At 40.7% G+C, this 25,737-nt stretch overlaps 1 protein-coding gene across 2 annotated transcripts in view; it reads left to right on the forward strand.

Annotated features, from left to right (window-relative positions):
• The window catches only part of PTBP3 (polypyrimidine tract binding protein 3), an 89,713-nt gene that overhangs the window by 52,056 nt on the left and 11,920 nt on the right, over nt 1–25,737 (forward strand). For both annotated transcript variants that reach the window (XM_070742426.1, XM_070742425.1), the window contains 10 exons: nt 3,262–3,431; nt 10,684–10,830; nt 14,006–14,170; nt 15,213–15,323; nt 16,194–16,368; nt 19,418–19,495; nt 20,285–20,424; nt 23,543–23,576; nt 24,467–24,559; nt 25,295–25,511. In XM_070742426.1, coding sequence (XP_070598527.1) covers nt 3,262–3,431; nt 10,684–10,830; nt 14,006–14,170; nt 15,213–15,323; nt 16,194–16,368; nt 19,418–19,495; nt 20,285–20,424; nt 23,543–23,576; nt 24,467–24,559; nt 25,295–25,511 — 1,330 coding nt within the window. The remainder of the gene's footprint in view (nt 1–3,261; nt 3,432–10,683; nt 10,831–14,005; nt 14,171–15,212; nt 15,324–16,193; nt 16,369–19,417; nt 19,496–20,284; nt 20,425–23,542; nt 23,577–24,466; nt 24,560–25,294; nt 25,512–25,737) is intronic.

Genomic DNA, 25,737 nt, shown 5'->3' on the forward strand with positions numbered 1-25,737 from the left:
TATATATAGGTAGGTAGGTAGATATATAGGTAGATAGGTAGGTAGGTAGGTAGATAGACAGATAAACAAACAAAAAATAAATATAAATATAAATAAATAATAAATCCCTTCTTTTTTATTAAAAGAAATTAATAATAAAACCAAACCAAACTCTATTACTATTAAAACTAAAACAACCAGCAAATTCAAAAACATAACTATTAATAAAAACAGGTGAGGGTTGGGGGTTTTCTTTCTCTGTTATTATTTAAGTGCTTTTACCATATGCTTTAAATCAGTGATTTTCAACCTTTTTTGAGCCGCGGCACATTTTTTACATTTACAAAATCCTGGGGCACACCACCAACCAAAATGACACAAATCTAATAAATAAATAAATAAATAAATAAATAAATAAATAAATAAATACATACATACATACATACATACATACATACATACATACATACATACATACATAAATAACCCCCTCATATATACAATCCCATGTAACATCCCCTTATAAATACAGTGGTACCTCGAGATACGAGTTTAATTCGTTCCGGACCTGGGCTCTTAAGTCGAGCAGCTCTTATCTCGAACGACTTTTCCCCATAGGAATTAATGTAAATAATTTTAATTGGTTCCAGCCCTCAAAAAACTCACAAAGTTAGTCTAAATTATGCAGAAAGACATGTTTTTAATGAAGAAATGTACATGTACATATAAATGAATAATGAAGTTTCTTTCATTTAACTTGTAAACTTTCTTAAACTTTTAAATTTACATATGTTCAACTTCTCTGCCACCCAATCCTGTAGGAAAGAGGTCCCCAACCCTTTTTGCACCAGGGACCGGCTTTAAGCGATCAAGAGAGGAATGGGTGAATGAATGGACGGAGGGTGGGAAGGAAGGAAGGAAAGAGGGAAGGGACAGGAACAGAGGAAGGAAGCAAGGAAACTTATGAAAGGGGAGAGTAAGAGAGGAATGAGTGAAGGGAGGGAGGGAGGGAAGAAGGTGGGAAGGAGAAAGAAAAGAAGAAATAGAGGAAGGGAAGGTAAAAGAGAGAAAGAAAAAGAGCAAAAAAGAAAGAAAGAAAGAAAGAAAGAAAGAAAGAAAGGGGGAAGGGATAGGAACAGAGGAAGGAAGCAAGGAAACTTATGAAAGGGGAGAGTAAGAGAGGAATGAGGGAAGGGAGGGAGGGAGGGAAGAAGGTGGGAAGGAGAAAGAAAAGAAGAAATAGAGGAAGGGAAGGTAAAAGAGAGAAAGAAAAAGAGCAAGAAAGAAAGCTGCAAGCACCCCCCCGAGCCCCCCAGGCCGGCTGCAACCTTTTAAAACACGCGTGCCGCTTCGCAGCTGTCTCTTGAAGCCGAACGCGGAAGTTAGCGTTTGGCTTCAGGAGACAGCTCCTTGGCGCTTGTATCTCGAATTTGGGCTTGTAAGTAGAACAAAAATATCTCTCCCCTCCCAGCTCTTATCTCGAGTTGCTCTTAAGTAGAGCAGCTCTTATGTCGGGGTTCCACTGTACAGTCAATCATCAATCATCCCTCCTCAAATTTATACCACTGTCTCATTTCTGGGTATTTCTCCTGTCTTTCCCCCTTTTCTCTCATGTTTCTCATTTCTCTCTCTTCCTCCCTTTTCCCCTCATTCCTTCTCCCTCTCACTTCTCCTCTTTTTCCATCCCTGTCTCTTTCCCCCCCTTATGTGTGTGTGTGTATACACTCGAACCATTTCCAAAACCAGTTGAGGGCTGGGTTTTTTTTATCATTAAATTCTTTTCAAAAACAGGTGTGGGCTGGGGGTGGGTTCTTATTATTTGGATGCTTTTTACCATATGCTTCAAAAATCACCTCTCTCTCTCTTTTGTTTCTCTCTCCTCTCATTCTCTGCCTCAATCATTTTCTCATTTCTCCTTTTTTCTCCCCTTTTTGTTCTCATTTCTGTCACTCTCCTTTCCTCTCCCTATCTGTCTTGCTTTCTCTTGCTATCTTTTTTCTCTCTTGCTTTCCTTCTCTCTCTCTCTTGTTCTCTTATTTTCTTTCTCTCTCTCTCTTGTTCTTTCTCTCTCATGCTTTCTCTTGTTCTTTTAAAATTTTTTAAAAAGTGTGGGCGCACGCTACTACGCATGCGTGAGTTCTGACATCCATAATTCGCTACCCCTCCTCTCTCTCTTTCTCTCTCCTCCTTCCTCTCTCATCTCTCTTCCCTTTCTCTCATTCCCTTTCTCTCTATCCTTTCTATCTCTCACTCTTTCCTTCTCTCCCTCCCTTTCTCTCTTTCTTTTCTCTCATTCCCTCTTTCTCTCTCTCCTTTCTATCTCTCACTCTTTCCTTCTCTCCCTCCCTTTCTCTCTCTTTCCTTTCCCTCATTCCCTCTTTCTCTCTATCCTTTCTATCTCTCTTTCCTTCTCTCCCTCCCTTTCTCTCTCTTTCCTTTCTCTCATTCCCTTTCTCTCTATCCTTTCTATCTCTCACTCTTTCCTTCTCTCCCTCCCTTTCTCTCTTTCCTTTCTCTCATTCCCTCATTCTCTCTATCCTTTCTATCTCTTTCCTTCTCTCCCTCCCTTTCTCTCTCTTTCCTTTCTCTCATTCCCTTTCTCTCTATCCTTTCTATCCTGGCGGAGCGATATGGGATGAGCAGTTTAATGTGTAAGCAAAGTAGGACCCCGGGTAAATAGCCCTGGGAGTAAAATTAAAATTGCAACCGGCGCAATTTTTAAAAAAATTGGTGCAAAACAAAATTAAGGGGAGAGGAAAAATAATAATAATAATTGCAGTTGCTGTACTTGTAGTCGGTGGGAAATTGGAAAGCGGGGAGATTTGCATCTTCACCACTCTAAGCTCCCTGTTTCTCCGGCGTGTCACCTAAAATGGCTCCGCGTGTCAGTGCTGACACGCGTGTCATAGGTTCGCCATCACTGTCCTATACTGTACTTGTAAATATTTCTGTAGAAGAAGATTACCAGTAGCTGATTCTGCTTTCATATATCTTCTGACTGTTGGTTCAGTCTCTTTGCAAGCATGCTAAAGCAACAAAAGTTCAGTGAAATACACCATGCATATTAACTGATCATAACTAGAATTGTAAATTTCCTGTGTTAACTTTTTTCCTATACCAAAGCAAAAAAAAAAGAGTCAACAAACAGAAACAGCAAAGTACAGGTTACTATTGTTGATTCTAGTTAATTTGAAATAATTTTAAACTTTGGAGCTCATATAGCAATCACACTTTGTGTTAGGTATACTTTATATGCTGAAGCACTTTGTATATATGTTTTAGCTAATGGGAATGACAACAAGAAATTTAAAGGAGACAGATCACCTTGTTCGCCTTCTCGAGTTCTTCATCTTCGTAAAATTCCAAATGATGTCACTGAAGCAGAAGTAATTTCTCTAGGTGTACCTTTTGGCAAAGTAACTAATCTCTTGATGTTGAAAGGAAAAAGTCAGGTACGTGCATATTTTATAACATATAAACAGCCACACAAAATAATGTGTGTAATATATGATGAATTTGTCTGAATTGCTAGATTTCACTATTACATCAGTGGTACAGAAATTAAACATTCTTAGCCTGAAAAAGGGAAATAATTTCTACTTCTAAATGAAACTTCATTTAAAAAAATGTAAATCTATATTTACTTTATTTTATTCAGTTTGTATGGCCACTCCTCTCAAAAAAGTGACTCCAGGCAATGAACAATCATACAGTTAAAATTCTGAATTACAACTATAATACTAAAAATTAAATACTCACAGCAGTCAAGAAAAATACAGTGATACCTCGTCTTACGAACCCCTCGTCATACAAGCTTTTCGTGATACGAACCCGAGGTTTACGATTTTTTTTGCCTCGTCTTAAGAACCATTTGTGTCTTACGAACCTGAACCTGCGGCTTCTCCTCTTTCTCGTCCTCCTTCCCCGGCTGCCTTCCCCTGGAGCCTCCCGGCCACAGAGGAGGCGATGAGAGTTTTGTGCTGCTTCAGAGCCCGGCACAGCTCTGAAGGAAACGGTGGCCGCAGCGGCGATGCCCACTGCGGCTTCTCTTCTTCCTCCTCCTCCTCTGGCCGCCTTCCCCTGGAGCCTCCCGGCCGCAGAGGAGGTGGGGAGAGTTTTGCGGCGCTTCGGAGCTTGGCGCGGCTCTAAAGGAAATGGTGGCCGCAGCGGCGGTGCCCGCTGCAGCTTCTCCTCTTTCTTGTCCTCCTCCTCCGGCCGCCTTCCCCTGGAGCCTCCCGGCCGCAGAGGAGATGGGGAGAGCTTTGCGCCACTACAGAGCCCGGCGCAGTGCTTCGTTGGGAAAACTTTCAAGGAGGGTTGGAGCCCCGCCAGTTGACAAGCCACAAGGCAGCTTCCCATGGGTGTCAATCCACCCAGGAGGCTCCCTCCGGGCAGCCTGCGCTGTCCCGCCTGCCCCCGAAAAGGTCTGAATTCTGGCAGTAATGAGGAAAACGGGGTGAGTTTTGGGCTTGCATGCATTATTTGCTTCCCCATTGATTCCTATGGGAAACATTGTTTCATCTTACGAACTGTTCACCTTACGAACCTCCTCCCGGAACCAATTAAGTTCGTAAGACAAGGTATCACTGTATTACAATCTTCAGGGGTGGATCTATTTTTTTTTACTGTGGATGTGGCTTATTTTGTGGGTGTGGCTTAGAGGTTAGCTGGGCGTGGCTTCAGGTAGGTGTGGCTTAGTCAGGTGACCTGGTGGGTGTGGCCAACTTATAAAATGTGGTGAATCTCACTTAATAATGCTCTTGCTTAGCAACCACAATTTTGAGTTCAATTGTGGTCTTCCTTCCTCCCTCCCTCCCTCCCTCCTTCCTTCCCTCCCTCCTTCCCTCCTTCCCTCCCTCCCTCCTTCTCTTCCCTTCCTCCCTGGTGCGAGGGAGCTGTTCCAGATGGGCCATTCCCTCCCTTCGCCCTGCCTGAGCTCGTTGCCCTAGGACATGGGTGGAGCATGCTAACCTTGCCCTCCCCAAGTGCCAAACTCTGCCATTGCCATCGCCCCGGCTGGCGCCCAAACTAGGAGGCAGCAACTGGTCTCTTCTTGCGACGGAGTTTACAATGTGACCTTCTGCTTTGCTAGACCTTGTCGGCTTTTACAGAGTACTGCCTTCTTCAGGAGTTGCACCCCTTTAGCAGGGCAGGCAAGAGCCCAGAGACACACTAAAGTTCCCTCATTTTTGACTCGGGAGATAAATTGCCCGAGACCTCTGACTCACTATCAAGGTCCTATTGAGAACAGGAGCTGGAAGGGGACTGGCAGTCAGTAGTTTCCTCTGACCTGGAGAATTAAGGGAGGTGGTCATAGCAACTGAATGCAATTTGAGAGAGAGGGAGAGAGAGATGGGGAACCAAATACTTGATGAGAGGCTGTGTTGTTTCTTTCCTTTCCCTCTCCTCGCTGCCTGCTCTGTTTAATGGATTAGATTAGAGTGGTCAAGGCTATTATCAAGGCTATCATCAGCAATTCAATTGTCAAAATGCAAACCAGTTTGAAACTACAACACCTAATGTTTCAGAAATAGGCAGGCATCAGTTTCTTGCCACATTCTTAGTCCTTCCCTCTCCCGATTAGCATATAAATGCTCAAAAGTATTAATAAAATTCAGTAAGGTTTTCTGGTGAATTTCTTACAAGGTTCCTGTTATAGGATTTCCAAATATGTTCAATTACTACAGTTGTTGGTTACTAAATCATTGGTGTTGAACTTGGGTTTTAAAGCTGTAATGCTTTTCACGCTTATTTGGGAATTACACAAAGTGGGTGTGATGCACCCAGAGCTCCAAACTCCTGGGGGGGAGGGGGATGGCTGCAATGCTGGCAGCTTTGGGGGCTCCTTGCCTCAGTAATTTATTTTCTTACCTTTAGGCAAATTTTGTCTTTTTGTATGCTGCTCCGAGTCCTCGGAAAGGGACGGCATACAAGTCTAATAAATAATAATAATAATAATAATAATAATAATAATAATAATAATAATAATAATAATAATTTTTAAAAAGCTGTTCCATGCCTTTTGATATTTCTGAGGCATGGAGAAAAAGTGACCCTGTGAAGGGGTAGGTTCCAATTCACTTAGGTGCCGAAAAAATGATGGTGACCGCATGCATAGTGCCGGAACTCGACTTCTGTGCATTCTCAGAAGGGGGGAAAAAAATCTTTATAAAAAAAAAAAAAAAGATGGCAGCGCTGAGGAAGCAGCACTGACTGATCCAGTTTGGTAACGTCATTGTGATGTCACCAGCAGGTCGCTACCAGTTCGGATGAATACGTCTGAACCGGGAGGAATCCATTCCTGCTTCAGACGTTAACATAACCAGGCAATAGGGCTCTTTATTTACTTGCAACCCCCACCTGGGCACAATAGTAGCTTTTATGGCATTACAAAAAGTCCAAAAGGGGCCAGGGCCATCCTAATACCCCGGGAGAGGATGTTTCAGAGAGCAGGCATCATAGCAGAGATGCATGCCTTCTGGTCCTTGCCACCTGACATTCTTTGGCTGATAGGATTCGGAGCATGTTCATCTTGCCAGACCTGATTGGGCAGATAGAAATAACTGAGGGAAGACATTTCTCAGGTAAACTGGTTCCTGTCTTCAAGTAGTCCTTGACTTACAGCCTTACTTGAGGCCTAAATTTTGGTTGTAAGTTGTTTCAGTAATTAAGCAAGGCACCCATGTGACAGCTTTGCTGAATCACTGCAGTCCTGGTTCTCTTCACTGCAGTCATTAAGCAACTGTAAGGCCATTATGTGGAGTGCATAGTGCCTGGGTGGTGGAGGTGCTTTACAATTGAAAAGATGCTTTGCAAATCATATTAATGATCCTTTTTTCAGAGCATTTGAAGCAGTTGTTTAATTTGGAAAGCTCTGTAGTACCTTAAAATTTCTTATTGGCTCTTAGTACATGCAATTTGTGTAGAGCGCACAGCTGCTTCAATTTGATGATAGTCTGGGGCAATTCAATAAAGCATCCATGCAAATCTGCTAAAAGATTTGGTTCCTTTAATGTTTGAAAGGGACAACTTCATCAATGCCTTGAGAACCAAATTTTTCATATACTTTCCTCATACACTGCCCTATTTGGAGGAGACTGGATCCTGATTTACACCCAAACATTCATTTTGATTTTGTGAAAAGGTGTCAGTTTTGGCATAATTATTTGATTTAAAAATAGTGTTATATACTCTAGCCCAGCGTTTTTCAACCTTGGCAACTTTTGTAAGACTTGGAATTCAACTTTCAGAATTCCTCCTTAGCATGCTGGGGAAATTCTCAAGTTCACATATTTTAAAGTTGCCTAGGTTGAAAATGACAAGAACTTTAAATCTAATTCCAAATTCGCCCAAAAGCTAACCTAAGGGGTCAGAATTTAGCAACTGCTGCAAATAATTCTACAGTGGAACCTCGACATACGAGCAGCTCTACTTACGAGCTACTCGAGATAAGAGCTGGGAGGGGAGCGACATTTTTGTTCGCCTCCCGAGCTCACATTCGGGATACGAGCGCCAAGGAGCTGTCTCCTGAAGCCGAACGCTAACTTCCGCGTTCGGCTTCAGGAGACAGCTCCTTGGCGCTCGTATCCCGCGTGTTTTAAAAGGTTGCAGCCGGCCTGGGGGGCTCGGGGGGGTGCTGGCAAGCCCCCCAGGCCGGCTGCCACGTTTTAAAACACGTGCGCCGCTTCGCAGCTGTCTCCTGAAGCCGAACGCTAACTTCCGCGTTCGGCGGCAGCGGTTTTTTTTTGTTGTTGCACGGATTAATTGACTTTACATTGTTTCCTATGGGAAACAATGTTTCGTCATACGAGCGTTCCGACTTACGAGCCTCCTTCCGGAACCAATTAGTCTCGTAAGTCGGGGTTCTACTGTATAAAGTTTATTTTTGTGAAATATAATCCATTAAAACTATTGCCTGCCTTTTAACGTCTAATCTATAAATATTTTCATTGCTAAAAGTTAATAGCTACCAACGTCATGAACTATTTAATTATATTTAAAATATTCAGTGATTCAACTAAAATAAAAATACCATGATTCATGATTTGAGACATTTTACCGGAATAATTACAAAATATATTTTGCTTTCTGATTACAAAAGATGTTAAATAGAATGTACAAAACACTAAGTAAATTTCATACAAAATGAGAAAATGTGCCTTCATACAATTCATGCCCTCCAAAGTTTAGCATTGAACAAATCTCAGATCCCCTGAAATTTGATTGGTTTAATCTTTAATCTTTTATACTTTCTTCCTGTCTACAGTAGATGAAAAGCATGAACACCATCAATTCAGTATTTCTTATAAGAAATCTAGGTTTCTTGTTGTATTTAAAATTTAAAAGCAAATTTATAAAGTTTTGCAAAATCATTCCTGCTGTTGCTTTACCATTTAAATTGATTTTTTTTTAAAAAACTTCCATTCGTTTTTGGCAGTGCCCTTTTGCACCATAATATTATACATTTAGAATTGAGGAATGAAAGCAGACTGGATTTACCAGTAGTTATATATTTATATTTATAAATGTATATTTCCATAAAAGCAGGCTATGTGGCCACATAAATGTATATTTCCATAAAAGCAGGCTATGTGGCCACATCAGTTTGGTTGATGTGTACCTGGCATAATCAGATATTGACTTGGTCAGATTTGCAACGTTATCATTTACATCACTAATAAAGAACTGAGAAGCAGTTTGGTATAGCGATTAAGCACCAGGCTAGAAACATGGAAACTCTATGTTCTGGTTCTACCTCAGACAGGATCCAGCTGTGTGATTTTGGGCCAATCCCTAGAAAGGAAGCAGAAAGGAGGAAATGGCAAACTATCTCTGAAAATTGCAGGAATTAGTTCAGGTAGTCATCAGAAATTAACACTGACTCAAAGTCAGACTCCCAGCTCCAACAGCCCCCGCCCTATTTTAAATTAGAAAAAAATAGCAACTTTTTGGGAGGTAAGTAACACTAGTGCAGTTTTTGTTACTTTATAAATTTTATGAATTGTAATTTGTATTGATTTCTGGTACTTTACAGCAAAACTGGATCATATACGGCCAGTACTGCAGATGGCACCTATATGTATTCATCAGCGGTGCCCAAACTACGGCCTGCAGGATGGATATGGCCCGCTGAGGCCATTTATCCAGCCCGCGGGTGACTTCCAGCGCCGTTAACAGTCCGTTGCTGGGGGGCAGGGACCATGGCGGTCGGGAGATTGCTGTCGGGGCAGCAGGGGCCCGCTGACATCAAGCCCTGCGCCTGCCAGCAAAGCCGCCTGCCCAGGGAAGCAGTGCGCTTTTCAAAGACGCACTTTTCAAATGCACTGCTTCCCTGGGCAGCCAGCTTTGTTTGGCGCCGCCGGGCTTGACATCAGGGGGCCCCTGCTGCCACGACAGCAACCCTCTGACCGCCGTGGTCGCCTTGTGCTACGGGGCGGGGGGGGGGGCGACTGCTTGCAAGCCCGGGGAAAGTGATGAGGCATTGGGGCCACTTCTAGGCTGGTCCCTCTGGTTAAATAAAACAAAACAAGCCGGCAGGGGGAGGGGACGGATGCCGGGGAAGCCTTTCCTCCCCTCCCCCTTCGTGCCTTTTCAGCTGTGGAGCGAGAGAAGCAGAGATGGGCAAAAGGTAGAAGTGCATGCTCATGCTAATGAGCTGCCTGGGCTGAGCCCCCTGTGGAGGGAGCCCCCTGGTGGTCAGCCATGGCCACAGCAGTCCCCCTTGCGAGCTGGAGGCAAGAGAGACCTGCCTTTGTCCCTTCCTGCTGAGAGGGAAAGCGAACGGCTCTGCTGTGTCGAGAAAGGGAGGGAGGGAGGAAGAGAGAGAGAAAGAGAGGGGGGAAGAAGGAGGGAGAGAGAAAGGGAGGGAAGGAAGGAAGGGAAAGAGAGAGAGAGAAGTGACTCTTGATTTAAGCATACAGTAAAAAGCACCCAAGTAATAACAGAAAAAAAACCCAGCCCTCACTTGTTTTTGTAAATGGTTCAATAGTTCACACACACACACACACACACACACACACAGAGGAAGGAGACAGGAATGGAAAAAGAGAAGTGAGAGAGAGGGAAGGAATGAGAGAAAAAGGGAGGAAGAGGGAGAAATGAGAAACAAATGAGAGAGAAAAGGGGGAGAGAGAGGACAGGTACCCAGAAATGAGAACAGTGGTAGAAATTTGAGGAGGGATGATTGATTATTAAATATGGATTGACTATGGAATATTGGTAAAAGATATATTTAAATGTTGTTTAATATTAGGATGTATTAATTTGTAAAATTGGATTAGAATTTTAGAACTATAGAATTACATAGGTAAAATTAACGGAAGATACATATGATAAACAAGGGGTTTATGATATGTATTGTATGATTTTATGAGTTTGCATTATGCATTTAAAATATACTTGGAAATGTAGAAGATTGATGAAAGTTAATAATAGTAAATGCTAAGTGCCTGAAAATTAATTGAGCTTGTAAATATTGAATGAAATGATAGAAAGGTATAATTTATGGAAATATATTAATTGATGCATTATTTTTCTATTGGTATTTTACTTTTTCGTAGTTTTTTTTAATAGTCCGGCCCTGCAACAGTCTGAGGGACAGTGAACTGGCCCCCTGTGTAAAAAGTTTGGGGACCCCTGTATTACATATTTGCCAAGTTAGGGTAGTGGTTTTCCTGTCAAGACATTTCTCTGTATTAATTTCAGGCTTTTCTAGAAATGGCTTCAGAAGAAGCTGCTGTTACTATGGTGAACTACTACACTCCTGTTACTCCTCACCTTCGCAGTCAGCCTGTGTATATTCAGTATTCCAATCATAGAGAACTTAAGACTGACAATCTACCCAACTATGCTGTAAGTATGCTACCTCTGAGTAAAGTATTTGAACCTCAAACGCAGGGATGTCTCAGCAAACTGCAATGCTATCAGAATGATAACATACAAACATGACATTATCATGCATATGTTGCCATTGAATAGGTGCATTCTAATTTCTGATAGAAGTAATAATTTATGGCATTAGTGTGATAATAAATTCATGCATGTTGCATCATTTTCACCCAATGCCTGTAATTTTATATTACTAATGATGACCCACTTTTTAAATTATTACTACTAATATTATTATGGCCACTTCATCTTTTTTTCTTTTTGGGATGTATATATGTAAGATCTCTGCTTATTAAAAAGGTCATGAATTATTATCATGTAATTCTATTGCTTCAACTACTTGTCGAGTTAGAAAATCATTTTACTGTTTGATGTTCCTTTGACAGTATTGCAATTATGTTTGTTTCCCATTCCATATATACTGCTCAAGAAAATAAAGGGAACACTCAAATAACACATCCTAGATCTGAATGAATGAAATATTCTCATTGAATATTTTGTTCTGTACAAAGGTGAATGTACACAACAGCATGTGAAATTGATTGTCAATCAGTGTTGCTTCCTAAGTGGACAGTTTGATTTTACAGAAGTTTGATTTACTTGGAGTTATATTGTGTTGTTTAAGTGTTCCCTTTATTTTTTTGAGCAGTGTAGATTAATATATGTACTGTATTTTTTGGAGTATAAAATGCTCTGGACTATAAGACACACATACCTTTTTGGGGGAGGAAAACAAGAAAACAAAATCGATCTCTTCTTATTGGCATCCATCGGTATTCATCTGGCTAGTGTCCTTGCAGCAAACAGCCTGGTCAGCTTCAGCACATTGTCGCAGCCTGATTTAGCACGAGCAGATGATTGGCGGGTGGATCAGCATCCTGGAATACCGCCAATCAGCTGTTCCAGGCTGCGTGGATTGCCAGAGCCCATCGCTACCCATGCACATCACATTTTCTGCCACCGCTGATCCCCACCGCCTGGAACCGGCCAAAAATGAGATGCACAGAGGCCAAAAATGCAATCGGTGGTGATGTGCTGTAGTGATCCCAGCAGCCTAAAACGTGTCTCAAACAGAGCGGGCAGAGACACGTGTATAGATTGATTTAACCCAAATTATGGCAGATTACATAGAAGAGAAATATACTTTGCATTCTCAGATGGCAGATAGTTGAAGAGAAAAGACTTAGCTATTTGATACTGGAACTGAAAATCTTGGGGGAAGAATGCATCGGGGAATACACTTGCATCAGGAGAAATATTATTCCATTGTAGCTGGCCTGAGAATAAAATGTTAATCAGATGCCTATAAGAAATTTTTGTATGTGATCCAGAATATCTCCATAGTATACAGTTTCTATATGTAGATAATCTTTGCACTCAAAACAGCTATACTCCAATTACCTCAGCCACATACATATTAAAAGCAAACTGCATTGACGTATCTATTCAATACAGCAAACGGACAACACTGTAAAGTAGTAAGCAGTGAAGACAATTTTCTTTCAATTCAAGGATGTGAAGGTCCTAATAGTATTCTTAAGAATTCTGTCCTCTTCGCTCTGTAGACCTTTTATGTATACAGTATATTTTGTTCATTTGTTAGAATACTTTTTATTCTGGAGCTTAAGGTAGCATATAAATGCTCCCTCCTATTAATTTTCCACAACTTTACTTGGAGGTAGTAAGTTGGGCTGAGAGAGAAAGACTAGCCAACCAGTGAGCTTCCATAACTGTGGACTTGATGTGGGTCTTGCTCACAGTCACCCCAACACCTTAACTATAGGTACTTCTTGATTTACAACCATTTGTTTAGTGACCAAAGTCACAACAGCACTGAAAATTATGACTTATGATGGGTTTTCACTCTTGCAACCACATGTCCCTATGGTCATGTGATCAAAACTTGGGGTCTTGGCAACTGGCATGTATTTATGAGAGTTACATTGTTCCGTGGTCATGGATTACCATTTGTAACCTCAGCCAGCTTCTGACAAGCAAAATCAGTGTTGGGGAGACCAGATTCACTTAACAACCATATGATTCACTTCAACTCAGTGATTCACTTAAAAATTGTGGTGAAGAAAGTTGTAAAATGGGGCAAAACTCACTTAACTACCTTATTTAGCAATAGAAGCTTTGGGTTCAATGGTGGTTATGTTGAGGACTAGCTGTGTATTATACCCATTAAGCCAATGTTATGTTAGACTTTGAGAAACAACAATATTGTATATTTGGTATTAGGACCTGCCAAGAGGAACCATGACAGAATAAATGTGGAATTGTACTTCCAATTTCAGCAGGGCGCTTTGCATATGTTTCTGTTCAGGAACAATTTATTCTTATTAAACTTTAGATAAAATTTGTACCTTAGCTATGGTGAAAAAAAATCAGATGAACAATGAAATTCTATAGTTTCAGGAACTGATGAAGCATAGTTAAAGCTATTCTGAAGGGAATTTTGTTATTTGTGCTTGTATCCCATCAATTCAAGAGAAAATGGAATTTGGAGATCAGTTTGAGATGTTCTACTGGAGTAATTGTATTATAGCAAGAAACCGCTTGAAGTTGTTGGATCATAGCAGTCTCTAAGATTCATTCAATATAGCAACTTCAAGAAGATACTTGGAATTCAACATTGAAATAAATGGAACAGTGTGTCTAGCAGGCCTCTGACAAGTCTATTTTTTAGCTTCAGCAACAACTCTGTATCCATTTTTCTTATGACTTCCTGGTGAGGTTGATGTAGTGAGGTTGATGTAGGAGAACTGCTGTTGGGGCACACTTGAATAAATCGTTGAGCCAATCTTATCTTGTTTGGTTAGTATTTTCAAAAGAAACAACAATTTAGAAATAGATTTACTTTACCTTATATATAACTATTCAATTATTGCAAAAGTTTAGAACATGGTTTAGATGTTTCTAAAAATTTGAGATGCGGCAGAATGAAAAATTAGTAACCTGCACTATTGCTGAGACAGATGGAAAAAAAGGAAGCCTAAGACTATCCCCTGGAGTCCTACTGATTCCTGTAGGATTTTGTTCCTACAGGAACAAAATGTATGTAATGTTTTTAGCATATGTATGTATGTAATGTTTTTAGCATATGTGATAATATACCAAATTTCCATCTCCCTCTCAGAGAACTCAAGCTGCATTGCAGGCAGTGAATGCTATGCAGTCTGGAGGCATGGCCCTCACAGGTGCTCCAGTTACTGAGAGCGGGCTGCCTCCTGGACCGAGTTCGGTTCTTCGAATTATTGTGGAAAATCTCTTCTATCCTGTTACTCTAGAAGTGCTATATCAGGTATAAACAAATTTCCTTCTTGTTATAATTATTTATTTGGATATATTTAACATTAAATTATGGTTATCGGTTATGTTTTCCCTTTGCTAAATATCTTAAGCATGGAATGATTGTCCTTCCTCTTAATAAAAGTAATAAAAACCAATTATTTACCAATAACAATAATAAGAAACTGGAATGAATAAATTTTGTTAGACCATAGTTTTATGGTACATTTAATCCCAGTACTATATTAATGTTGATTATTATGGTGGTGGAAAGCTTTTGAATGGCCAGGTTGCAACTATAACACCTCTCCTTGGATTATTAAAGCAGCTGTGTCTTTTGCAAGGGTTGCATGGCTGGCTTGAAAGCCGGTTTCTGGCTATCTCTGCCTGTTTGTGTACACAGAGCCTTTTTGTTTTGTTTGCTTTTCAAAAAAGGAAATCTACTCCCCCCCTCCATGAAGCCTAACAGATATCCACACACATGCATATGGAAACAGCTAGGAATAACTTCCAAAGCACCTGCATAAGCCTTGCAAAGGACACAGCTGCCTTAGCAATTCAAAGAGAGATGCTATGTTTTGTGTTGCAAAACAACCCTTTCAAAGGCTTTATGCAGCCCTGTTTTGTCATTTGTACATAATGTCAGAACTATGGTACTCTTTATTCTTTGTTTCTTTATTGTGATTATTTACCTTATTTGCATTAAATATTGGGGAGAAAGTCTTTCAAGCTTAGGTGATATTTTTCTTGCAGCAAAACCAGTATTGTAACTGGCCAGTTTAATTAAATTATGTTTAATTATAATTTGTACATATTGAAGAAAAATCAGTCTTTATTATTTTTGTTTTTATTGAGAGAATTGTTTCACTTAGCAAATTTGTTATAACCCCCAGTGCGTAACATTATTAACATTATTACTATGTTCAGAGGCCTACACTTCCAAATTATAATAATAATTCCTGTGGTTGTAAATTTAGATAGTTGGAAATATCATTATATCTCAAACTCCCAATAAAGCATTAATCATGAATTGACTGTTTGAACTTTTTATTTAGATCTTCTCCAAGTTTGGAACAGTTCTGAAGATCATAACATTTACAAAGAATAATCAATTTCAGGCCTTGCTTCAATATGCTGACCCTTTGAATGCACAGTATGCCAAAATGGTAACTATGTGAATAGATTCCTGATATGCTTGCATTATAACAGTTTACTGCAAATGAAATGTCTTATTTTTCTGGTGCTATGTTACGCAAATATTCTTATGCTACAGAAATAATGTTTGCAGCCCACACTAGAACAATCATTTTATACAGTTACTTCTTTGCATTAAAGTATCGTATATTTCTTTGAAATTCACAGACTGCATAATAACTTGTGTGATGAAGGGACATAATTGTACATTATAAACATGCTTCATTTTTGAATGTTGTTTAGGGCAATGTGCACAATGCAGCTTTCCAAAAAGGTCTATTTCATTATATCAGAGATGCCTACAATTTTCTCTCATCGTTTTCCTCTCTTTACTCTTCTATTGTAAATTAAAGCCAGATGCTAATTTGATTGTTCTAGTTTTGAAATATTATTCTGGTAAGCCTTCAAGAGTGATAGTAAAAACTTTTTAGAACTGTCCTGAAAAGTTCTAAACAGGTGTGTCCACAAAAGCTGTTTGGTTAATTATTTAAATCTTTCAAATAATCTGATAGAGCTGTGCACCATTTGGTAGCTATATTTTACTAATTTGACAGCATGACTGATGAAGCATAAGCATTATGTGTAGTCTCAAAGAAATGCAATTTCAAAACAATGTTTGGTGTATAATTTCAGTATAACAATAGTTACAAAATTCTAGCAATACGATTCTTTGTTGTTTACAAAACAATGGGCCCAAGCAACATTGAAAATGTGAACTCATATGCCCCTTTGTTTCAACCAGAATATATGTCCACACTATAATTTTGCATGCATTTATGTGAACTAGATTACAAAAACCCAGGAAGCATTTCATAACTTCAACTTTTTTTACATCTCTATAGACTCTGGATGGTCAGAATATCTATAATGCTTGCTGCACTCTTCGTATCGATTTCTCCAAGCTAACAAGCCTTAATGTAAAATATAACAATGATAAGAGCAGAGACTTCACACGTCTGGACCTTCCTTCAGGAGATGGGCAGCCTTCACTTGACACTACTATGGCTGCTGCTTTTGGTAAGAACTCTTCTTTGGTAGCTGGCAATAGAACAAATTGCCCCTGCCTTTTACCATGAGATTTTTATTTCCACAAAGAGACATTATATAGCAGTAAAATGCACACCCCGTCATTTGGAAGAAGTGGCTTTGTAAAATATTGATTATTAATATAGGTTATGATTTTATATTAATTATTATTTTAATGGGAACACTACTGCTTATGAAAACTGTCTCTCATGAAATTATTAAGATCCAAAGTTCAGATTCTTTCTCTTTTTTTTAACCATTTGTGTCCTATTCATCACTGATGATATGAAACAGAGTTTGTCAAATTTGGGCCTTAAAAAGGACTTTCCTCCCTGTGAATTGGAAATAATTGGCAAAATTACTTTTACAGTTTTGTTGTATTCAGTTTGCCAGCATCTGTTGGAAATCACCATCAAACTTTTCTTCCTTAGCTAACCCGGGAGAATAATGAAGATAAATTTTGCTTCCTCTTATTTCCGGGGAAATTTTATTTGTAAAAAGTGAAGGACTACATATTGCATATTGATTTGAAGATAGCTCATAATTAGTGTTGGGTGAAACGAACTTGCATAGTTCGGGTCTGTGCCGAACTTTGCGGTGTTCGGCATACCGAACCCGGACTCCGTGTTCAGGTTCAGCGTTCGCTTGAACACCACAGTGGGTGGGGAGGGCTCTGACTCAGCAAAGCTGGCTGAGAAACTGGGAGTTGAAGTCCACAAGTCTTAAAAGTTACCACGGTTGGACTAAATAAATAAGGAAGTTAAGGCCACGACACCGCCTTGCTCGTTATGCAACCCAGAGCAATACTGATTGGCTGCCGAGCAGGAAACAAAACCAAAGTCTGCACCAATCGCCTGTTGTGCCCATTGCCCAGGGCAGCCTTAGCTCACCCCAGTGCTCTTTGGAAAGGGGCGGGTGCGGGTTCTGTGTTGATGTAGGCCCCGCCCTCCCATCTTCCGCCAAAGCAGACCGCGGCCGCCTGTCAGACAAAACCTTCGGGCGGCGCAGGCCCAGAAACTGCATGCATGCCGATCCCCTTTTATTTCTTACAGAAAAGGCTCGGATGCTGCAGTGCGCCTCTTGCTTTAATTTCTTTCGCCACCCGCGCGCGCAATCATGTCAGTTTCCCCCGTGAAAAAACAGAAGATGGAATCGGTGCTGGAGCAGCTCAAGCAACACACCACCATGGTGGCTGATGACTGTGGTGGCTGACTCAGAGCCCTCCCTGCCTCCCCCTCCCACCCACCACCTGCTTGAAGAAGCTGCTGGCTGGGATCCTGAATAGCTGGCTGGCAGAACCTGCCTCCTGAGCCCTCTTGCCCGGCGTGAGGCTAAGCGCTGGAGGGCGGGTGTCAGGCTCAGGAGGCAGGTTCTGCCGGCCAGCTATTCAGGATCCCGGCCAGCAGCTGCAAGCGGGCGGTGGGCGGGAGGCGAGGAGGTCCCTCCCGTCCACTGCCCACTTGAAGCTGCTGGCCGGGATCCTGAAGCACGGGGGGGGGGGGGGAGAGAAGTGTCAGGCTCCATCAAGCGGGCGATGGCCCTGCCCCTAGTTCTCTCTCATTTCAGCGGCTCCCGGCCATCGCCCGCTTGATGGAGCCTGATACCTCCCCCCCTAGCGCTTCGCCTCCCGCCAGCCAAGAGGGCTCAGGAGGCAGGTTCTGCCAGGCCGGCTTCTGAGGATCCTGGCAGGTAACTGATTGATACAGATCTACTCCAGATGAGCAGTGTTCAAGCAGAAATTTGTCCTGGAAAGAATTTCCCAAACCTTGCATTTGTATTTTTGTGAACAAGATGCACTCTGATCCCTGACACCTTTGCTCAAAATAGATGAATGCAGGCTTTTGTGAATTTCCTCTCCTCCTGTCCAGCTTTTTCTATTAGTAATTATCTAAATACACAATACGCAGCTTCAGGAAACTCTGAGCCTAAGCTTTAAAAATTAGAAGAACAAATAAGTGGCAGTACTAAGAGAAGAAAACATTCACCTTCTCTTTCAAGCAGCCATATGTTGATCCAGTATCGTGAATTAATTAGTTTGTTGGGGTATCCATTTGTGCGAATCTGCAAAGAGAGTTTACATGCTGTATGCAAAAACTCTTTACTATTCTTGGATAGAAATACAGGGTATTGTATGTATTTGATATCAGTATTCACGCAGGCCCTATCTGGCTGAATAAGCTCTTTGTTGCTAGCTGTTTGCATAATGAATTATAATGGAGAGCAGAAGTGTGAATTAAATGATAAATGCCTATATTGCCAAATACAAGTCACAATACCAATGCATGCTGTATTATAACTATAAAATATATAGTGTTTTGCAGTATTTGTGTAACTGCCATATTGTGAATAAAGATAAGAGGTTTGGGAAGCTATTGAGTTGTAAAGGTTGTAGTCCTGAATGTGGCAATTTCCTGCTGTTTCCAAAGCATCATAGCTGTATCATGTGAATTGGCCTCATGAAATAGAGCCTACTTGAATTCTTTGCTCAGTGCTTATTTCTGCACATCATATTCTACATTTTGTACAAGTTGCTGCAATTGTTTTTAATGTCATAGTTTCACCTAAAAGTTGAAAAGAGTACTTTCAATAAGTAATCTTCAACGGCTAAGCAATCAATCAACTGCTGTATTTTTCTTGCTATCTCATTGAAGGTTGAAAAAAATTAAATAGCATTATATAATTTAACCTAAAAAGAAAAAAGAAGCACTGGGCCCTTGTTAATAAACTACAGAGAAAGTGTTACATGTATACATGCTATTTGCACTTAATATCCTGTCAGAGAAACAGATCCTAAAATGCCTATTAGAATTATACTAATATTGAGGGAAAAGATTGTACAGCTATTATTCATCACTTAATTACTAGTACAATCTTCAGATAGAAGCAGAGCAGAGAATCACATAAACTGAATTGAACAGGGCATATATTCATCTCCTGCAATAAATCTAAGACAAGAATCTTTCCTTTAGGGGTTGAATAACTTTACTTTTTCTAGAAATTAACCACTTGCAATCTGGTCTAATTTGTTTCCCTTCTTCAGGCGCTCCAAGTATCATCTCCTCACCATATGCAGGAGCAGCTGGTTTTGCTCCTGCCATTGGCTTCCCTCAAGCTGCAGGTAAAGACTTTTTTTTAGTATAGTAAAGATCTAATTGTTTGCCTTTAATATTTCATTTAGGTTTGTTAAATATTTATATCTGTGTTAGAATCAAACGCTGGCAAATATGTTGGCAACTTTTTAATGGTTTGGGTCACGTGCAGGGGTGGGCTACTGCCCGGACTGGGGGGGGGGGGAACGCAGTGGGGTAGCAAAAATGGAGCTCCATCCTGGAGCACCCAATTTGCACTGAAAGATGTTGAAAGAAAATGCAGGACATGCTGCATAAGCCACCCCCACAGTGTGGTAATAAAAATTTTGGTAGCCCTTCACTGGTCACTTGTTATTATTTGATTTGACAGCACATTAACAAAGCACTAAAAACAAAGCTTTTAATATCGCTTGACTATTTTTCCATTCTGGATTTGTTTGTATTCCAGTTAGAAAATCAAAGATATTTCGTTATTAAACTGCAATTGGCCAGGAGAATAAAAGAGAGTGTTTTATCCATATTTAACTAGCGGGATTAGTGGGAAACATCAGAATGAAGGCCTTGGCTAATACAGCATTTTGAAAGAATCCTTCTTCCATAAAACATGGGGAGAAGTTTCAAAGATTGGGATGAGAGTTTGATTTCATTGAGGTTGCTGTTTCAAAATGGAATGGAAACACAAAGTATGATATTTAATCCAGTGGGGAGAAATAGACTGAGGTGCATTTTCAGATTAGATTTACTTTTAACCTGAGAAATAAAAATGAAGTTACCTTTGTTTTTATTGAAATGCTTTTTGGAACTCTTGATTGTTCCAGGTTTATCGATCTCGGCTGTTCCTAGTGCACTTGGTCCTCTTGCAATTTCCACCTCTGCAATGACTGGGAGGATGGCTCTCCAAGGAGTTACAGGATTGCCTGGAAATTCCGTGTTACTTGTTAGCAATCTCAATCCTGATGTAAGGGTAACACATGTGCATATGCCACAACTCAAACATAGCTTTTGTTTTAATAGTTTTTTAATTCTTTTGCCAAAAAAAGGTCATAATCCCCCCCAAAAAGAATGTGTATTTTACATTTGTAAACACCCCCCCTCCACACACATATATCTGCTAGTGACATTCATGTCCTTAATTAACACACGTCAGTGCACTTGAAAACAAGGAAAGGGAGTAATCAAACAGAAAAACTAATATATACAGTCCAAATAGCAAGTAATCCTCTTGAGTCTGATTCCTTCTGAAATGTTTGCTCAAATAAAGAAAAAGAGGTAAACTCTTATCACCATTGGGTAATTCACTGAACATGAGTGTCATTGTAAGCATCCTCAAAAACCACTGGTTTCTCTCAGAACAAAATCTTATTTTAAAAAGGGAATATTATACCGTGTTTCCCCGATAGTAAGACACCCCCGATTGTAAGACATATCGGGGGTTTCAGGGGGGTCGGCTAATATAAGCCATACCCCGAAAGTAAGACATATGTCTTACTTTCGGGAAAACACGGGGGGTATTGCCGCCGGATCCTCTCTACGTTACGCTTGCTTTTGCCGCCGCCGGCAGTCTACGAGCGTCCGCTGGCTGCTGCTGCAGTCACTTTCTGCCTCCGCTGGAGCCGGCTGTGGTTTCATCCTCTGCTTGTAGAGGTAGCATCCTCTGCTTGGAGAGGACTTTGGAAGTGACACCGGCTGCTGTACCAGTTTCTTTCCTTCTCCCCCACCCCCATTTTTGTAAGGAAGCGCTGAAAGACACCGCGGAACTTACCGCTGAGTAAATTTATTATTTTAAAGCAGCCGGCGTCACTTCCAAAGTCCTCTCCATGGCAACTCCTGTCTTGTTTGCCTTCGGACCCCAAAATACCCCCCCGCGCACCCTTTTCCATGGGCGCACAGTCCCCATCCCCCTGCCAGCCCGCGGGGGGAGGCGGGGGGCGGGGAGGCGCCGGCAGTAGAAGGCGCTGCCCCCGCCTGCCCAATCCGCTCCCTCTCCTCTTCCGCCAAAAGGCAAACGGCGCGCCCCGCCGCTTAGGCTTTTGCTGCTTCTGGAGGGGTGGGCGCCGATCCCCCCCCCTCCAGGAGCAACAAAAGCCTAAGCGGCGGGGCGCGCTGTTTGCCTTTCGACTCAGATGCTTAGGCTTTTGCTGCTTCTGGAGGGGTGGGCACCGATCCCCCCCCCTCCAGGAGCAGCAAAAGCCTAAGCGGCGGGGCGCGCCGTTTGCCTTTCGGCATCTGCGCCTTCCCCTCCACGAGCAGCAAAAGCCTCAACGACGGAGCCGAAAGGCAAACAGCGTGCCCAGTCGCTTACGCTTTTGCTGCTTCTGGAGGGGTGGGCGCCGATGCCGAAAGCCTCAGCGCCGTTTGGCTGCCGGGGGGGCGGGGAGGAGAAAATCCTCTTCCCCCGCTCCAGGAGCAGCAAAAGCCTAAGCAGCGGGGTGCGCTGTTTGCCTTTCGGCTCCGACGCTTAGGCTTTTGCTGCTCGTGGAGGGGGGGGTGCCGATGCCAAATGCTTTCCCTCCGCGGTGGGGGGTGCAGGGCAGGCACAGTCAGCCCCAGGAGACAAAGAGAGAATGAGAGAAAGGAAAGAGAGAGAAAGGGAGGGAGAGGAAGAAAGAGTGAGAGATAGAAAGGATAGAGAGAAAGAGGGAATGAGAGAAAGGAAAGAGAGAGAAAGGGAGGGAGAGAAGGAAAGAGTGAGAGATAGAAAGGATAGAGAGAAAGAGGGAATGAGAGAAAGGAAAGAGAGAGAAAGGGAGGGAGAGAAGGAAAGAGTGAGAGATAGAAAGGATAGAGAGAAAGAGGGAATGAGAGAAAGGAAAGAGAAAGAAAGGGAGGGAGAGAAAGAAAGAGTGAGAGATAGAAAGGATAGAGAGAAAGAGGGAATGAGAGAAAGGAAAGAGAGAGAAAGGGAGGGAGAGAAGGAAAGAGTGAGAGATAGAAAGGATAGAAAGAGGGAATGAGAGAAAGGAAAGAGAAAGGGAGGGAGAAGGAAAGAGTGAGAGATAGAAAGGATAGAGAGAAAGAGGGAATGAGAGAAAGGAAAGAGAGAGAAAGGGAGGGAGAGAAGGAAAGAGTGAGAGATAGAAAGGATAGAGAGAAAGAGGGAATGAGAGAAAGGAAAGAGAGAGAAAGGGAGGGAGAGAAGGAAAGAGTGAGAGATAGAAAGGATAGAGAGAAAGAGGGAATGAGAGAAAGGAAAGAGAGAGAAAGGGAGGGAGAGAAGGAAAGAGTGAGAGATAGAAAGGATAGAGAGAAAGAGGGAATGAGAGAAAGGAAAGAGACAGTGGTGAATACAATACTGTTCAGGTTGTTAATAAATGTTAATTTTATGGTTAAAACAAAAAATTCGACAATTTTTTTCCAATATAAGACATACCCCGAAAGTAAGACGTAGGGGGGCTTTTGGGGGTAAAAAGAAAGTAAGACGCTGTCTTACTATCGGGGAAACACGGTAGTACCTGCCCTCATTGTTAATAACACACTTTACATTTTGAGCATCACATCTCCACTATTAAATGAACTTGTCAATTTTTTTTCTAAAAAAAATTGTACCTAAATTGGAAGACACACAATAGTATTTTTAAATTAATTGTAAATGTGTAATAATATGACGTGTGGCCAGAATGGCTTTTACATATATATTGTATCAATGTATATATTGCATTGATATAACAGACATTCCATTCCTTGTTCTGTACCTTCTTATGCTCTTGACTATCTGATATAGTTATGGCAGGTTACAGAAAAAGAAGCTGTTAAGCTTTCTAGTGCCAGAACAATTCTCTTTTCACAATAACAATGCCTTTAAATTCAGCCATAGATATATAACAAAGCTGATTTTTGACAATATTGCAGTTCCTAATATCTTATTTCAAACTTAATTGAACTGCCAACTATTATAAGTAGATTTATGCTATTTGTTAAAATCTAAACAATCATATGGCCTTATCAATGAAAAACATGGCTAAATGATGTACAGTACTATAGTATAGAATATATTAAAACAAACTTACACAGTAACTATATGAAAATTCCAGATTTACAAATTATACATTACAAAATTGTTGTTATATTCTCTGCAGGCAATCACACCAGATGGGCTTTTTATCTTGTTTGGTAAGTTTAGTTTCTATATACAGAAAATACATAATATTGTCTGAGAAGCTAATGTTTCCTGTTGAAATACAAATTGTAATTGATTTATGTTTTTGAAAATACTAAGTCACATCTCTATATTTGTCAGTGTCTGTATAGGAACTTGATTCGTTTATAAATAATTAGAATATATCCGACTTGTAGATTTTCATATCTCTTCTCCTAGTTCTTGCACAGTTCTCAGATGTGCTTAATATATGTTACTTTTAAAGCTTTCCTTGGCATAGCAGAGGCATTATAACACCTATATATTAAAAAAGCCAAATACCATGTTTCCCCAAAAATCAGACCATGATTTTTGGGCTTATTTTTGGGGAGGTCTTATTATTTTGGGACATGTGGAACAAGATGGCTCCTTTTGCCGTCTTACCTGATTTCCAGTTCTGTCTCCCTAACCTTAACCAGAGGAAATGTATTTTGGGGGTACTGCTTATTTTTGGGGCACCACGGCACCACTCATGCATCATCACAAAATCTGCAGATCCATAAAGCCTACAAACTTGAAACTTGGCACATATGTTCCTCTTGGTTTCTGGCTGCTTGCTAAGAAAGGATTTTTCTAAATGACCATCAGATCATTAATTACTTCTTATATTATTATTACCATGCTCTGATGTTAAGGAGTTAGATGTTCTACTACACCTCCCTACCTGAAAAGAACTCTATTCCAATAGTCAGTGGACTTGGCCAGCACATGACTCATCCAACTTAGTGGCTGGGAGTTTAGACATTCCACTTGATGTTAAGTTCAGTTTCGTAGCAAAGCATAGGTATCCAGCTACTGGTATGTATATATAACTGGAATGATCTTGCTGCAGAAAATGAATTCAAAATGTGTTTTATTTTTGCAGGTGTTTATGGTGATGTCCACCGTGTAAAAATCATGTTTAATAAGAAGGAAAATGCCTTAGTTCAAATGGCAGATGCAACTCAAGCCCAACTAGGTATGAAACATATTAATCAAATATCATGTGATTGCACTGTATAAACTGCTTGTTTCGTTTACTTTATAGTAAACATCTATTGTTATTTTCCTCTTTTAAAAAAACAGTAAAACTCTTAAGAATGGAAACTAAATGCTACTGCTGCTTTTACCTCTGCAATAGGATATTGGTTTTCATTTCATTAAAAATTAATTTGATTATTTTTCAACTGAAGTTTTTTTAATGTGAAGTTAATGCATGTTTCATTTTCTATACTTTATTAATTGTGCATAGTGATCTCCTGTTCTTACAAATAATAATTAGAATATATTTGATTCTAATTCAGAAACATTATAAAATGAAACAGCCATGGTGGTATAATGGTTAAAAAGCAGTATTGCAGGCTGACGCTTCCCATTGCCAAAAGTTCAGTCCTGATCGGCTCAGGTTGACTCAGCCTTCCACCTTTCCAAAGTCAGTAAAATGAGGACTCAGATTGTTGGAAGCAATATGCTGATTCTATAAACTGCTTAGAGAGGACTGCAAAGCACTATGATGCAGCAAATAAGCCTAAGGGCTGTTGCTATTGAAATTTTTGCTGTAAATAGCATAATGAAAATCAGTGTAGTTGAAAATTAGCAAAAGGTGAATCTAATATACTGATTATTGGAACAGATCTTTTAAAATACTGCTTTAGGACAGTATCTTTTTATTTATTTTGCCCCAATCTTAACTTTATTGTCTTAAATACTTCAGCCATGAATCATTTAAATGGACAAAAACTATATGGGAAAGTGCTCCGTATTACACTCTCAAAGCATCAAACAGTACAGCTCCCTCGTGAGGGCCAAGAAGACCAGGGCTTAACCAAGGACTATGGCAATAGCCCTTTGCATCGCTTTAAGAAGCCTGGCTCCAAAAACTTCCAAAATATCTTCCCTCCATCTGCCACTCTTCACCTCTCCAACATTCCGTAAGTACATCCAGATATAAAGAAGGCTTGCTTAAGAGAGCTGTTGTGTCTCCCTCCTTTCCATTCAGCCTAAACATGTGATTTGTTGCCTCCTTCATTAGATGTTTGAGGGAATCTGCTGCATCGTAGGCCAGTTCAAGATAAGAGTAGTTGATTTGAGGTTGGTAATGATACATGCTTCTGAGTTTGCAATAGTGGCAAAAACTCATACTTCTGAGTTTTAAGA

Source organism: Erythrolamprus reginae, chromosome 2 (genome assembly GCF_031021105.1).
Source record: "Erythrolamprus reginae isolate rEryReg1 chromosome 2, rEryReg1.hap1, whole genome shotgun sequence".
Lineage (NCBI taxonomy): Eukaryota > Metazoa > Chordata > Lepidosauria > Squamata > Dipsadidae > Erythrolamprus > Erythrolamprus reginae.